The 15,801-nt window shown below is 41.3% G+C and overlaps 1 protein-coding gene across 1 annotated transcript in view; it reads left to right on the top strand.

Annotated features, from left to right (window-relative positions):
- Positions 1 to 4,109: 4,109 nt before the first annotated feature.
- The window catches only part of clpb (ClpB homolog, mitochondrial AAA ATPase chaperonin), a 37,669-nt gene continuing 25,977 nt past the window's right edge, over positions 4,110 to 15,801 (top strand). The window contains exons 1-4 of the mRNA XM_004075755.4: positions 4,110 to 4,763; positions 4,927 to 4,978; positions 9,236 to 9,322; positions 14,662 to 14,765. Of these exons, the coding sequence (XP_004075803.1) occupies positions 4,316 to 4,763; positions 4,927 to 4,978; positions 9,236 to 9,322; positions 14,662 to 14,765 (691 nt within the window). The 5' untranslated portion in view covers positions 4,110 to 4,315. The remainder of the gene's footprint in view (positions 4,764 to 4,926; positions 4,979 to 9,235; positions 9,323 to 14,661; positions 14,766 to 15,801) is intronic.

Genomic DNA, 15,801 nt, shown 5'->3' with positions numbered 1-15,801 from the left:
ACAAAACCAGTTCAACTCTCCAGTCTGGCTGTTTATTTATTTTTTATTTTTTTTTACCTGTTCTTGTTCGATATAAAGATGTAAAGAAATACTTTTAATCTCTTGATTCTGACAGCTGACAGACAAAAGGCTTGTCTGAGAAAAACAAACAAACAAACAAACTCTTAGCAAAAAGTAGTCTCAGGTTACTACAAGAATACAACAAGTACTGCAAGAATATTTACTCTCTAATAAAACTAAGGCACTATACTTGAAGTTTACTTTTTATATACTATCTACATATTGTAAACTTAAAATGTTCCAATTTAGTCTGAAGAAGTAATCAGTTAGTATACTACACACACTACACATGCTATCCCTATACTCAAGTATGATTAAGATAAACTAGAGTGTCCTACGTGTTGTTATAGAGGTAGCTTAGCTCAACATCAAAGAAGTCAGGACATGATTTTTAGTTGAAAATAAAAAGAATAACTATGTTTTTCCAAACCCCAAAGCCTCTTCGGTCAGTTTAAAACACTTTACCCCCACAGTCCAGGTTTTCTGTTTGTACATTCAGGAGAAGAATATCTTCGGCTGAAAAGCTCGTCCTTCCTCATGTTTAAAAGTTGCAAATGCAGCCACTATTTTTACCTTAATCTATGAAGACATACTTCTGGTTGTGACATTTCATTGGGCTTTTGTTTTTTTGTTTCTCTATATTACATACACTTAAAGGTATAAAACTGTTTGCTATTTGGTTGTTGAAAGGGTTAAAAGCTGTAACATCAACAACTTGACCTAGATTTCTCTCATTTTTATTAATCCTAAAAGGAAATCCAGTTTTTAAACAGAAAACCAGAAGGTGTTAGATTAGAGATAAATGAAAAAAGTCTGAACAGCTGCATCTTTTTGGAGAATCAAACACTAACGGTCTTAAATCAAAGAAATGTCACACAGTGTTCCTCCAGTCAGCAAACCAGTTAATAAGTGACGGTTGAACCTAGAGGAAACAAAACACCTTTCATTGTTTCTGAACTGAACTGCAAACGTGTTTATTAAAGATAACATCCATAATATACTCAATGATTTTTCAGGCTTTCAAATCAAGACAATTGCATTTTAATACAATTTCCATACATACATACTAAACATCTTTATAGTTTCATGTTTTGCTGCTGCATTTATACAGAAAGTGATAAGATAAACCAAAGGAAGCGCCGAGTCTGTGACATTCAGACACACGAAGATAAACCTCTGCTGCAGGAAATGATAGATGCTCCTAGTGTTGTAGTTTAGGACAGCTTCACATTTAACCATGTAGTGTCGCACACACAGAGTGTGCATGTGCTGCTTAAATGCCCATAGGATGCTCACACAAAGTACACTATGGTTTTCTAATTTCCTCATTTCTAACAGTCGTCCTGCACACTATTCATGTGAACAGCATCAAATACTCATTGCGCAAGATTTGCTAGGTTGAAGAAATAAAATAGTACTCAACTACTTCCCCTACTAATAACCCTTGTGTGTTGTATAAGAGTGCATGAACATTTTCTCTCTACAGGCTCACCAATCATGCCCTGTACAAGTTACCCATTTTTCACCCACACACGGTCAGTTTTTACCCGTAAGGGCAGTTGCGCCAAAGGCCCAATATGATGTATTATAGCTGGTGGGTTATTAATATTTAAAAATAATCAGTCTGATACAGTGACGTGCGGTGAGGTTAATGGCTGGTGAGGCACTGACGTCATCAGTCAGATTTACAAACATATGAACCATACTGAGTAACTTATTCACCATTTAATTGACAACAGTTAACGTGTTTTGTTTAAAATATCATTTCAACGTGTTTTTTTTCATATACAAACTGCAGCATAGAAAAAAGCACAAACGTTATTATCCTCTTACCTTTACTTGTAAATAAAGTCCATACGCCGCTCCTTCTGAAGAAAATGACTTGCCGCTTGCTATCACTTCTTCTAGTATTTTTTAGCGTCATAATCTCAGGGCTCACCGGCGCCCCCTAACATGAGGCACGAGAATGTCTGGCCTCACCCAGCGGCTTTTTTGCCGGCGTTTAGCGCTCAGCACAAGAAACACGTCCCTCACATACAGTTATTTATAAAAACAAACACTGTACATCATATACATCTGCTAAATTATATAAACTCAGCTCATACAGTACAAGTGATTGAACCGACATACAGAGAGACAGCAGTACCGTCTGACTGCATAGGTATTGCGCAATCCAAGGTGAGGCTCAGCGGGCTGGTGCCTCATCGCACGTCACTTAGTATCTGAATGGCAAATGTGGAAATTCAGCTATTTTAAAAAGAAAAAACACCCAAAAATGGTACATTTAAATGGAAAATGACTGCAATGCACAAATTACTGATTAAATATAATAATTGAATTTATTTTTTCTCTTTTCTTCCCATAATGACAGGTGAGGCACAGCCTCACCTGCCTCTCCTGACTGCACGTCACTGGTCTGATATCACTACTACAGACAGTATCTTTCAATGTTCTTTATTCATTCATAACATCCATCCATCCATTTCCTCATCCGTTTCGGGGTCTCTGAGTTGCTGGGGCCTATCCCAGCTACTGTTGGGGGAAGGCAGGATACACCCTGAACAGGTCGCCAGCCCGTCGCAGGACCGCACCATCACACACTCTTACACACACTAAGAGGAAATTCAGAGTCACCCATTAACCTATGAAGCATGTTTTTTGGACTGTGGCAGGAAACCGGAGTTTCCGGAGAAAACCCACGCATGCATGAGGAGAACATGCAAACTTGGGAAAGGTCCTAGTTAGGATTTAAACCAGGGAGGGCCTTTTCCCTGTAAGGTGAGAGCGCTAACCACTACACCACTGTGCAGCCTCATTCCTAACATTTACCATTAATCATGATCCATATTAAAACAATCTAATTTCACACATTAAGTGACAACAGTCTTTTATACTTGGAATTCATTTCTCTCAAATGTCCTTTCCTTGTTAAAAATGTTGATGTAATAAAGCAAATTACATTGAAAGAAATAATTACAACATTTTATGATATGTATATTAAAGAGTCCTCAGAATGGCAAGAAGTAAAGATTTTTGTATTTGTAATTTGGTGCCACCTGGCGGCCTTCATGTGCACAGCAGAGTGTTTTTTTTACTGATCTGCTTTGTGTTCAGCTTTCTCTAGAGCAGCGCTCACACAGCGTGGCGTCTGAACACACTATTGTGTTCAGACACAATAGTGTGTTTAGAAACAAGAAAAAATAAACTACTATGGTCAGCATTAGTGTGTGTTTGATTCCAGTTCAAGCAGGGTCAAAATCAGCATTTTACAGTATCTTTAGCAGAACAATCACTAAGTAATACTTCCCTTTTCTTTCCCTTCAAACAGAACCTGCCGATTTGGTTTATAAAAATTGTGTTTGGAGTGTTATCGTAAAAGATAAGTTCACAAACAAAATTATAAGAAAAAAATTCAAACTTTTATGATGGTAAAGTTTTAAAATTACAAAAAAAATTCTAAAATTGGCTAAAGTCATGATTTTACAAATTCCTGAAATTTTCATTAATTTGTACAGAAGCTAACGTCAGAGTTTTAGTTTTAAGTCTTCAAAAAAATAAAGCACATTCAGCAAAATTCTTGAGCAGTGTAATTTCCATTCCAATTCTCTGAATTGCCTACAAAATAAAGTAAATTTGAACAGGTAAAGTTACCTGTTGAAATGCTTTAAAAGCTATTAACATTTCGTTTTCGACAAAATATATTTTTCTTTGTAAAATTACAACTTTAGGAAGCTTAAATTTGGGGGTTTTATGCTAGTAAATGTTTTATTTTTCCATAATTGTACAATTAAATTTCCTATAATTGCATGTCTTTGTTCTTCTAAAATTTCAACTTGTTTTTGTTTTTAGGTTGAAAACAAAACAAATGTGTTGTCATTTAAACGTTTTTTTTTTCTTTTATGGTGGCCCATATAATCCATCATAAAATTTTGATTGTTGCATATTTAAATAAAAACTGTAATGTGGATGTTGTGTTTATTTTATTCAACAGTGTGTATTTGGGGTGTGTCGTCATAGAAACGTGCGCAAGCTTACATAATATACTACATTTCCCAGAATGCATTTCACATTCGAGTGACATCCACGCTAGGATGAGGAGAAGCGTTTGTTTTCGTCCCCTGATTGTAAACTAACCGTCCTACACCTTGAGATCCGAGTTCAATTCCCCTCGTGGCAGCTTGCGCTTGTGTCATTTCCGCTCCGGACTTGCCACCAGACCGGGAGGTATTTTCTTCCCTCGTGGGGTTTTATCACCATGTTATCATCCGTCCCCAGCAGGCTAATAGCGCGAAGGTCGCGCAGCCTATCACCTTGCAGTCGCGTGCTCCAGACGAGCGTCAAGGGCGGCGCGAACCACGGCATCCGCGAGACGCAAGCGGAGAGCAACCGCAACCCCATCGTGTCCACCTCACGGGTGTCCAGGAGGGGCCTTTTGGCCGATGAAACGGCGGGTGCCTGTGTGAAGCCGTTGGTGCAGTACCACCACCTCGCCCCTAGGTGGCTGTCGAATCTCGAGATCCGGCGCAGTTCCTGGGCGGCTCTGGCCACCAGAGGGCGCAATAGTAACCAGTACTGGGAGGAGAGCGGGCGGAATGAAGGGGATGGGGGCAAAAGAGCAGGCGGCGGGGCAGGATTGGCCTCTGCTGGGGCTCTTTCTGCTGCAGCTCTGGCCTTTTGCTTGAGGAAAGATTCTGATAACAAAGGTAAGCTTTATAATAACTTTATTAACCATTTTAATAATAATACTTAAGTGGAATGAAATTGACCAAAGTCATAGTAAGTTTATAAACATTTTCATTTAATGTTAAAAAGCACAGATAAAAAAACGTTTTCAAATTTTACTGTTTTTATATATTTTTTCTAAAGGTGACGCCCTTCTTGAGGGAGCAAGGACCAATAATTCAGAGGATGTAATCAGGTACGACTCCCCTGATCTAACAGAATCTACATTTTTATTTACTATGTACACTACACACACAGTCCAGTCAGTGTTTTATTGTTTCTGCATACATTTTTAAATAATGGCATTATAATTAACCAGCATGTAGCCCCATATTCATTTTGACTTCCTGTATAGGCGTTTCACTATAAAAGCCATTTTTTAAGGTTTAAAATCAGAACTGATTATTTTCCTACTAAAAATTTTGATTTTTTTTTTTCCCCCTTGGAAATTGCCATTCAGTCACCATCCATGCTTTCAAATAATCAACACAAGCTCAAACAAAACCCTTTGGTATTTCAATGACATGTAGTACAAATGAAGGAGCCGCAGATGGTTTGGTTTGTGCTCCATCTTCCAGTGCAGGGACTATCTGATTTCATTTCTATGGTCACAAATCTAATTTGCCAAATGGTCAGAGTCCATATGTTAGGAAAGGCCTCTTGTAATTTCATTTGTAACCACCAGGTGGCACAAGAGGGCCACATGTGGCTGCAGACAGTTTGCTTTATTTTTGACCAGTTTTTTTTATTCTCTCAAACTAACAAAGAAAATTAGACTCCAGTTCTGAGTTTAATCTCAATGTTAAACGTAAAACATTAGTTATTCATCAATTTGATGACTGAATATAAAAGTATTACTGTAACTGCAGAAGGCCTGAACCAAACCCAATGTTTGACTTAACAGAGTTTCTCGTAATCAAAGGTAGAAAACAGAAATGAGAGGGAAGGCATTGTAAGAATAGCTGTTTGATCTGGGGGTATTTAGTATAATGGGAAATGATTTCAGTCTATTTGAATTAAAAAAAAAAATGTTTAAAACTGTCAAAGTCAAAGTTCAGGCACAGAAGACGCGTATCTTACATAAGATAACAAAAATGCATAAAAAGTAGAAATTATTTAGAGTTGGGATGGAATTTTAAGAATTATATTGCAGTAAATTTGAAAGTAGTAGTAAAAAGTGTAAGCTGCTGCATCATAGTGAAGAATGGCAGTTTTCTTTAGATTTTAGATGCCTTGATGTTCTGCTCATTTTTCATGGTCCAGCCTCTGATCATTTGGATCATTTCCTGTTTGATTTCTTTTGTGTTCTTAAATTAATGCCGTTTTTATGACTTAAGGAGTTCAGATTCGGATGCTGCAAAAACAATCATAGAAAAGTGAGTCCTTAACTCATGAGTACCCATGGTGACATCAGTGTAACAGAAAAATATCAGAAATGGATCCTGTGGTCCACCTGGTTTGTGGTCAAATACACATAATTTTTATTTTTTAAGAAAAAATGGGTCTGTGTTCTTATGGGTTAAGATCAGAAATGTCTAAAAGTCCCACTTCGACTATCTTGTGATCTATTGTAAAAGTTTTCCCAGTGGTCTTTTGATTATTACTGTGGCATTTTTAGCCAAAACAAAAACGACTTTTCTTGGACATAGTTTCTGTAGAGCGGCAGGAGGTCGTTAGAAATTCACCTCTAAATTGTGGTGGAACCTTTGGAGCAGAGCAAAAGGAAAATCATCTGATGGATTTGATGAAACTATTGAGCATTTTTTAGGTGAAGATGGTCTGGATCTGGATTTATTTAGGGTTTTTGAACCCAGCCTTAACATGGTGATCTGTGAAGCTTTCTCCTGGGGTGTCACCTGAGTGTGTTGGAGCTCGGTTGTGTTTCTTTGTGTGCAGGCTTGGGTTACCTGTTCACACACAGCAGATGGTGCAGGGATGCAGTCATCTGCTCACAGATGTGTTAAGTGCTTTGGTTTCCATATCAGGATTCATTCAGTCAGAGGTCCACAATGCAAACGTCTCACTCAGTGCATTCTTCAAATCCCAGCTATAGTAATGCGCTGACACTTTTACTCATAGAGTTTGTTTACATAAACATAGAAACGCAGGTTTGTCTTTCCAGTGTGGTGTGTTTGAAAGCTGAAAGAGCTGCTGAGCTCCAGCAGCTGTACGGGTGGAGCGTCTGCCCCATCCCTGCACACCTTCAGACGGGGGGGGCAACAGGAGCAGACGTGACAGAGGCCTCCGTGTTGACTGTAAACACGCTGGTTGCCGGCTCGCACCGCTCAATAGTCGACAGAAGGATCCTGTCAGAGACGGCGCCATGGCAGAAAACACACCTGCTCTGCACCGACAACAGTGCCGACTTTCCAGAAAAATACTTGCAACAAGTTAGGGATTTTGTCATTTACATGAGAGCTTTCCCTATCTGGTCTGAATTTTAATGAAATACGTAAAAGTTCTCTTTGGCACAACTATGTGAATGGAAAAAAAACACAATTTTGATATTAATTACCCCCAAAATTAGGACAGAAACCCCCAAATAACCAAACTAGACTGTATCAATACCAAATAAATCCTCTATTTCCCTCAATGACAGCTTGAAGGGGACGTCTCATGCTCCTCACTAGCCTCATGATGTCATTCTGAGGCAACGCGTTCCACAAGTGCTACATGCAGTTCTGCTAGATCACTTGGGGTACCGTCATCCAGTCTCTGCTTCAGCTGGTTCCAGATGTGCTCTATGAGGTTTAGGTCTGGGGTCATTGCTGATCAAACCATTTGAGACACTCCCACTTCCTGAAGTCCAACTGTGACAATTCTGGCACCCTGTATGGAGCATTTTAGTCCATGAACAGAAAGTTAGGGGTGTGCTGGTGGAATTGGGGAGGATGATGGTTCTAAGATGTCTCTGAGGTAAGAACCTGCAGTGACTGGACCATCTACAATAACCAATCAGTTTTTAAGTGATGTCTGCCCAGACTGTTGCACTGTTGCACTACTGACCCAACACACATCAGCGAACAGGAGGCTATAGACCATTCCTGCATTGTCCAGGTCACATGGTCTTGTACTGCAAACGTTCACGGCACTGTCTTGGTGTCAGTGGAGTCACCTGCAACAGTCGTCTGGTGTTCAAGTCAAAGCGGTGGAGCCAGTTGTCAATAGTTAGTGAGGAAACTCGCATCCTTCACATCTGGTAAACGGGCCTGCAGCTGTGTGGCGTTTGCTAAACCATGTCTGTGTGCAGAGGTCCTTAGGTACTGGTCATTTGCACGGCTCCACTCAGGGGTCTGTCACAAACTCTGCCAGTAGTTCTGTGTCTTGATGTAAGTCTACTGATGACACTTTGAGACTCACAAGTTCACCTGCAACATCTGGCTGTCTACTACCAACCTAAAGGCGCTGTGACCAGGTGGTGCTGCTGGTCTATTAAACAACCTCATGTAGTCATGGCTGTTTGAATGATGAACTTGGAATGACTTACTGGAAAAAAAACAGCTTTTTATTTCCACAGAATGTTGAAATTGTTGACACATTGAAAATGTTTTAATTTTAGATTTTTCTGATTTTGGCCCCAAAAAGTAAAACACACTGAACACAGTTAGACTGTTATGTGGCAAATTCAATTCAATTCAATTCAATTTTATTTGTTTAGCCCAAATTCCCAACAACAGTCGTCTCAATGGGCTTCGTACCAGTAAATGTATGGTAGAGTAGAGACAAACCAGAGACGAGGTACACGGTCAGGTACAGGAGCATGGAAAACACAGAATGAGGTGTGTCTGTCACCCTAATACCTGCCTAATAATAATTGCCTCCCCTTAAAATCTGTAAAATGTTACAAACACTGTGCATACGACATCCACAACATTTCACAATAACCTGAACTGGAAATGTAGAAATGTACAGTTTTGAAAGATTTGTTGTTTCTGTTATTAATGTCACATTTGTGCTGATGTAAAATGAACAGATTATAGAAGACATTTTCTTCTTTCTGTTCCAAGTTTTCAAGTCTAAATAGGGGATTATGTTGTACTGTATTTGTGAAACTCCTTAGAATAAATCCTAGGAAGTTTCATTTATTTATACATTTCTCCATGTTTTTACACTTTTCATATTTTTTAACGACATAAAAAATGTTTTATTTCAGTTTTTGATTTTTTTGCAGTAAAAAAACAACAACAACATTTTCTCCTCAAACCATTTCAGGTTTATTGTGGAAATAATATGTAAAATCATGAAAACCTATGTTTTAAAAAAAGAAGCTAGGGCTGTACTGGAAATGAGGCCTTGTCACAAAAACAGTTTTAAAGGTAAATTTAAAAAAAAAGGAAATGTTGGTAAACGGTAAAGGTAAAACCTGTAAAATATCATAGCATATCCTGAAACATTGCTATATTATCAGTATTATTATTATTACATGAGGACTTGTTTATTGTTTTCTCTCTAGGCTCTTGAAGGAGGGCGTGGATCCAAACCATCGCCACCGTCTCGGCTGGACGGCTCTCATGGTGGCTGCTATGAACCGGCAGCACAGGTTTGGAAACGGATCGTCTGCTTTCAGAGTGTTGTTTTCTCGGAGGTGCATGCGGCGTGGGGCCATGCAGCTGTCCGTGTGAACGCGTGCCCTCCCTGCTGCATGGCCACAGTACATCTTTAGAAGCGCAACTCCGACCGACAGACGGCGTTCAGCCGAACCCCCATGTCTCCGTCCAACAAATTCAATTAGCCTGCTGGCCCAAAGAACACACACAACGCAGAGGGCTGAGGTTAAGGCCGGGCCAAATCCAATTTGAAGGCCTTTTCTGCCTGCATAAGGGCTCGCCTTCTCCTTTTTTTCTTTTCTTGTTTGGTGAAGACAAAGCCTCGCATGAAATCTGACCACGACTTTAAAAGAGATGCTTTTAAATCGGAGTTAGTTCTTCATAACTCTGTGGCGTCTTCTCTTTCAAAACAGATCAGAGAAAATGCACATCTGTCCCATTGAGAGCTGAAACATGAGACAGACACTGTAGATATGACCCATCTTTTCTTTTATCTTGACTAAAGTAGGCAGATTTGTATATTTACTACACTTAATATCACAACATTTTTAATTTTTGTGAAAACTTTGAGCTTATCCTTGATAGTTGTCGAGAAAATTAATTTAAATTAGTTTTTTTTGATGGTTTAAAAACCGACTAATGAAAATGGTGTCGTTGGTGTTTGAATCATTCTTTAAGCAAGCAGGAAAGCACGTTATGGGTGACAGGAAGGGGGAACGGGGTTGCTCTGCACCAACAGTCCCACCCACAACTGGGAGGCAAAATTCGAATGAACTCCGGTTGCTCTGCAGAAACTATGTCCTAGAAAACGACACAGGTTTGTTGATTTTGGCTGAAAACAACACAATTATAATTAAAAGACCACTGAGGATGCTTTGAAAAAAACATCAAAAACTGATCGGAGCGGAACTTTAAAATAGCCGTTGTCTGTTAGCTGCTGCTTATGTTTATGCAAACATCTTTTGTCGCAGACTGATGAAAGTCGTGTTTTGCGTTTAACGGCGTGAATTTGTTTATGGAGTGCTTTTCTATACAAATGTAATTGCAGGAGTGCTTTTATTTTTGCGTCAGCGCAGCATCCTGTGTGTATGTGTGTTTGTGTTATGAGTGCTATAACTCAGCAAGACAGACACTCCTCTGTGTTTAATCCCGTCTTCCAACCCCCCAGTGAGCCGTCAGTGCTGCGGGGAGGACCGAGCGCAGCTTCGCACACATCACTCACTGTTTCACTCACATAAACACACAACCGCGTCCACTCAGAAAGCCCCGCACAAGCCAGGAGACGAGGGGAGTTTTTACCAAATATCTCAGAAGCCAACAGCCTATTACTCAGCTGCACACAACTTTATTTGCAGGCGTTAAGTGAAAACACAGCGAGCATCGCTCATAAACAAGCTCTGGCCTGGAGCTGGAACGTCAGGTCGGCTCTTATTAACCCATTTTTTCGGTATTTCCCCCCATGTTTGCAGTTGGAGCGGATTCTCAGTGAAGGTGGAAGTTGCTCTGACTGTTGAGGCGTGGCTCCAACATAAAGCTCGCACGGGGGGGTGGGGGGGTTTACTTAGTTTTGATGTGGGGTTGAATGGGGAGGGCCCTCTGTTTGCACTCTTTAGCACACAATACCCATCTCCATCGCTCCATCCATGTCTTCTGTGCTGCATTCAATGACCGCCCAGCCAAGTGAGACGCATGGTCCAACCTGAGGCCGCAGGGTGGGAGTGGGGTTGAAGGATGAATTTGCTTTTGGGGGGGGGGGTTCAGTGAGAGCAGCGTCATGTGAAACCAACTGGTTCATGAAACTAGACGATCCTTGGAGGATCTGCAGAGGATTCTGGCTCAAAGACCCACTCTGATGAAAATGGTGTTTTGAACATGTTCTTGTAGCATTTTTCAGATGCTGGATGACATCTATTAGGAAGATTAAGCTCAAAGTTGTATTTCTGAGTATTTCTTTATCCAAATTGTTGCAAATCAGGAGCCGACAAAAGAACTTTTGAAAAAGAGCTTAATTGTGACGTAGGAAATATGCTGGGCAGGCCACAAGCTCCGTGCTCCAAGCTCTCACTTATGGGTGATGGTGAAGGGGGAGGGGGGGGGGGGGTTCTCTACACCAACAGACCTGCCCACAACTCAGAGACAAATGTCTGATGAACTACTGCTGCCCTGCAGAAACTATGTCGTAGCAAACAACACAGGTTTTTGGATTTGGGCTAAAACCAAAATAATCCTATTTAAAGGCCCCTGGGAACACTTTTACAATCAACCAAAAAAGGATTGGGTTGAGACATTAAAGTGAAAAATGTTGGGGTTAAATCAGGTCCAGGACCTGGACCGGGTCAAAAACATGGATGGTGAGTCTCAGGTGTCCAGACAGCTGATCTTGTTTTCCCTTCAAGGCCAGATAGGAGACCAACAGCAGCTCAGCAAAACATCATAAAAAATCTAAATATGTGAGCAAACATGAACCTGAGGACCACCTCGTTCTGCTTTGGAGAAGATGGAAAAATTATTTAAAGCTGCTGAAGATAGAGGTTTAGACTTTTCCTCTAGAGCCAGGGAGCCTTTAAACTTGGCTTCAGTCTTGATACAACTGGGACCTTCTGTCATCATGATCAAACCAGTTTATGAGTAGAAATCAAGACGCATATGAGAAAATAAATCAGGAAAGATAATTCACATGTGTCTCCACAAAGCAGCTTCTTTACTCTTTGAGCTCTGACAGCACTTTGACATTTTCTAACAATGTTTCTGTCCATGCTAGAAGTTCCTTGGAAGTCTTTAACTTCTCAGTCCTTAAAAATTGAGGTTTAACCTGATAAACCTCAGCGTGACCCCAAATTAGTGTCAAAGCTCTCCTCCCAAATAAAATTAGTCACTTGTCAGTTAATTAGCAAAACTATACAGTGTTTTTTAAACTGTGTTAGTTTTCCTGTTGTCCTGCATAATTAAATCTCCATCTCTTTCATCTTTTTTAGCTCCTCCTCCATCCTTTCATCCCTTCCTCCTTTGCGACGTTTTCTTTATCCGTCACTTGTTTGCGTTTCTTTCGCCCGTAACTCCTTTCAGAGCATCCTCACATCCTGCCCAGCCTCTCCCACATCTGTATAGGTTTCAGAAGATCAGCATCAGGGTGTTCAGACAACTTCTTGCAAGGGTGAGAGCCTTTTGTGAGCCACGACACCCCGACCCCCTCTGGCGTTTAGTGATACAGTAACAAAAGGGGGGACCCCCTAATGGACCTTTTCTGCTTCTTCACCAAGGTCAGACACAAAGGCCTGGCCAGAAGTTCTCTGCCTTGGTGTCCCTCAGGAGCAGGTTGTCCCATGACGGCGCCGGGAGGTTTCTGAGACCTTCATGAGCTTTCTGTTGTTGCAGCTGCTGCACAGTTGCAGCAGGATGGAGCTTTATCTTAGTTCTATCTTAACCTCCTGTGTACCAGAGAAAACAATGTTCATTCAAAATCTTTTTAATTCACAAAAACCACAATTCCCAGAGCCCCACCCCTTGACATTAGATATTATGGAAAAGCCCCAAATGTTTTCTAGATACCAAAAGGAGTTTGTTCAGTCGTATGCTGTAGTGGGAGATATTCAGGTTGAGACATGTCCTACAGAGGACACATTTGCATGGGTGGTTGTCAGGAGGTTAAGACATATTAAAGGCCATGTCATCAAGAATAACACATCATGCTTATAATGTTTATCTTTTTCCATTAGTAGAACATATGAAGCACAAAGTTTCTCTCTCTACCATCCAGTAGCTCCATCACCAACTTAATGTAATCTTCTCTGAACTCGTTTGTCTTTTTCCTGAACATTTCGTTCCAAACCAATCCTTAAAGAAGTAACAGGTCTAGTTGGACCTAGAGCCACAACCTTAGGAATGTGGGAAAAGATTCAGCTATTATTTGTGTAGTCTTAGGTTCTAAACATTGACTGTATATGAGAACTGGACTTAGTGACCCATCCCCCTGGTGTTCCAAACAGGAAGTACCTCTTCAGTAGAGAAATAAACGGCTGTTATTCTGTAATTTTATTTGTCATAACCATTCTTGGATTACTACATTTTTTGTTGTTTTTTTTTTTACATGTTTTTCATGGCTGTTTAAGTTGTGCACATAGTTCCCCTTTTTTCTACATAAAAGTGAAACAAATCCTGCTGCCATATTCCAGTCGGTTGGGATAAGTTTGTAACCTAAAGGCCCGTTCTCTGTTATCGCTGGACTTGCTCTAAAAACAGCCCACCTCATCCTCCCACAGATGATCATTTTTCCTGCACTGAAGCTCTCTCTGGTCTCTGCCTTAGCTGTTTAGCCTGCAGCGATCCATCACTCTGTCCTGGCCTGCATTTGGTGGTCCCAGGTTTAATGACGGCAGTGCTGCGCCGGCAGGGTTCAAGTTTTGGCCAATGGCCGCTCTGCAGACACGATGGCTTTTTTGGTGCGTGTCCTCACCGCTCGCGGTGGGAACCGTGAAGCGTGTGGTTCTGTAGACACAGAGACGCTACCTGGAATGTCCGTGGGGTCACAGTGAGTGATGTTGCCGAGGTTCGCTCTAAAAAGGCGGTACGCTCCAATGAGAAGCTGCACACAAATACTCGTTTTTCTCTCCCAGACCCCCCACTTCCACAGTGTTGGTGGATACGGGCCCGACCCTTGCCCCCTCCGCCAAGCACGTATGTGCGCGTTACGAGACTGAGGGAGCCGTTGAAGTGTGTCCACCATAAAGGCGCACAACAGATGGAAGGGAGTCAGGTGGAAGTGTCATGGTCAGTCGGGGGACTCCGTGTTTGCTTTCAGGCTTTTAGGACGTGAGAAACTTGGTGGAGGGTCAAGGTTACGTTTGACGTCTCCTCCGAGTTCCAGCTCCAACGTTTGCTCTTTTTCCAGAACCAAACTCGGACAAGGGGTTTTTGCAGTCTGGCACATTTACATAAATGCAGTCTTTAGGGGCCTTATTGCAACTCTGAAGTTTAACAGCGTCTGCAGTAAAACAGTGAAAGTATTTTTACTATTTTAGAAATTAGGACGGGTGCAATATGTCCACGAAAATGTGCTGCTAAAAGCATTAAGAAGAACAAAAGTTTTTAATGGGAAAGGAACAAGAGTGCCCAGATATTTTCCCAGAAAATAAAGATGAGGAAAAAGTTCCAGTTGTTTCTAATGTGAGCCTCATCACTTCCAGGAATGAATTTTTAGGATTTAACAGAAAAACTGATCAAACTTATCACATCAAACCTTTATTTTCGTACACGATATTTGATTGTCATTTCAAGTGAAATTCCAGGTTATTTGCAGAACCGTGTGACTCCTAAGATGTGTTTGTCTCCTCAGCGTGGTTAAAGTTCTACTGGAGGCGGGCGCCAACCCGAATGCAGGAGACGAGTTCAACAACGTTTATGACACCTCGCGGGAAAAAGGCATCCACTCGCTGGAAGGTGAGAGAACAAAGCGGGCTCCTTGCAGCACCGCTCGAGTTTGCTTTATTACACAAGTAAACCTGCGAGCATCATAAGAGACGAGCATTTGCATAAACATTTACATTCATGCACATGTTTGACTCTTGGAGTATTTTTCTCTTTTATTTATTTTCTGGGACGACTAATGTATTTTTTATGTTTTTCTTCGGAGCAAATGCATGCGTGATGGTACACTTATTCGCCCCACCCTCCTAACCACCACCACAACCACCCTCCAGTCTGTGTTAGGTTTCTGCAGACATATTTATATGGGATATGTATATTGCAGACATTTATATGGCTGTCAGGTTTGGGTCCACGTGGGGCCGGCGCAGCGTGGGGAAGCGTTTCCCAGATGCACTCTGATGGATGGGCTGGGGTGGTCTGTGCGACGCTTTATTGGGTTAGCTGTGATTATCCCACCCTGTGCTTCACACACACACACAAACACACACACACACTGCAGAGAGGGAGACGACCGGAGAGATGGAGGAAGAGTGGGATGAATGGAGGGAGGAGAAGACGGATGAAGCGCAGTAGAAGGAAAAAAGGAAAGGCTCTGAAAGAATAAGGATGAAAAGAATATTAAAGACGGAGGAGTAGGAAGAAGCAGTATATGTTTAGGGGCTGAAGGAAATGGCAGGGATGATGATGATGATGAGGGAGGGAGAGGAGAGGAAGTCAGGAAATGGATGAGACAAAGCTGTGGGTAAGGCGGAGGGATGGAGAGGCTGCATGTGATGATGGAACTTATGGACACAAAGGAGGAGAGGAAGGATGCAGAAAAATGAAAATGAATGATAGAGGAGAGGCACGAGAGGAGTGTTCTTATGAAAAAGGAGTAAGGAGGGAATGATGGAGGATCTTCATTAATGTGAAGAGAGACCCAAATAAGAATCTTGTGCGAGTCGTATCATGTTGGAAGAATGAGATAAAATGGAGAAAAATTAACACCTTTTTTGAAACAGGATGACTTGAAAGTGTCTGAATAGGAATGTATTCATGAGGACAACCC

The sequence above is a fragment of the Oryzias latipes genome, chromosome 13 (genome assembly GCF_002234675.1).
Source record: "Oryzias latipes chromosome 13, ASM223467v1".
Lineage (NCBI taxonomy): Eukaryota > Metazoa > Chordata > Actinopteri > Beloniformes > Adrianichthyidae > Oryzias > Oryzias latipes.
This window is presented reverse-complemented; position numbering and strand designations above follow the sequence as displayed.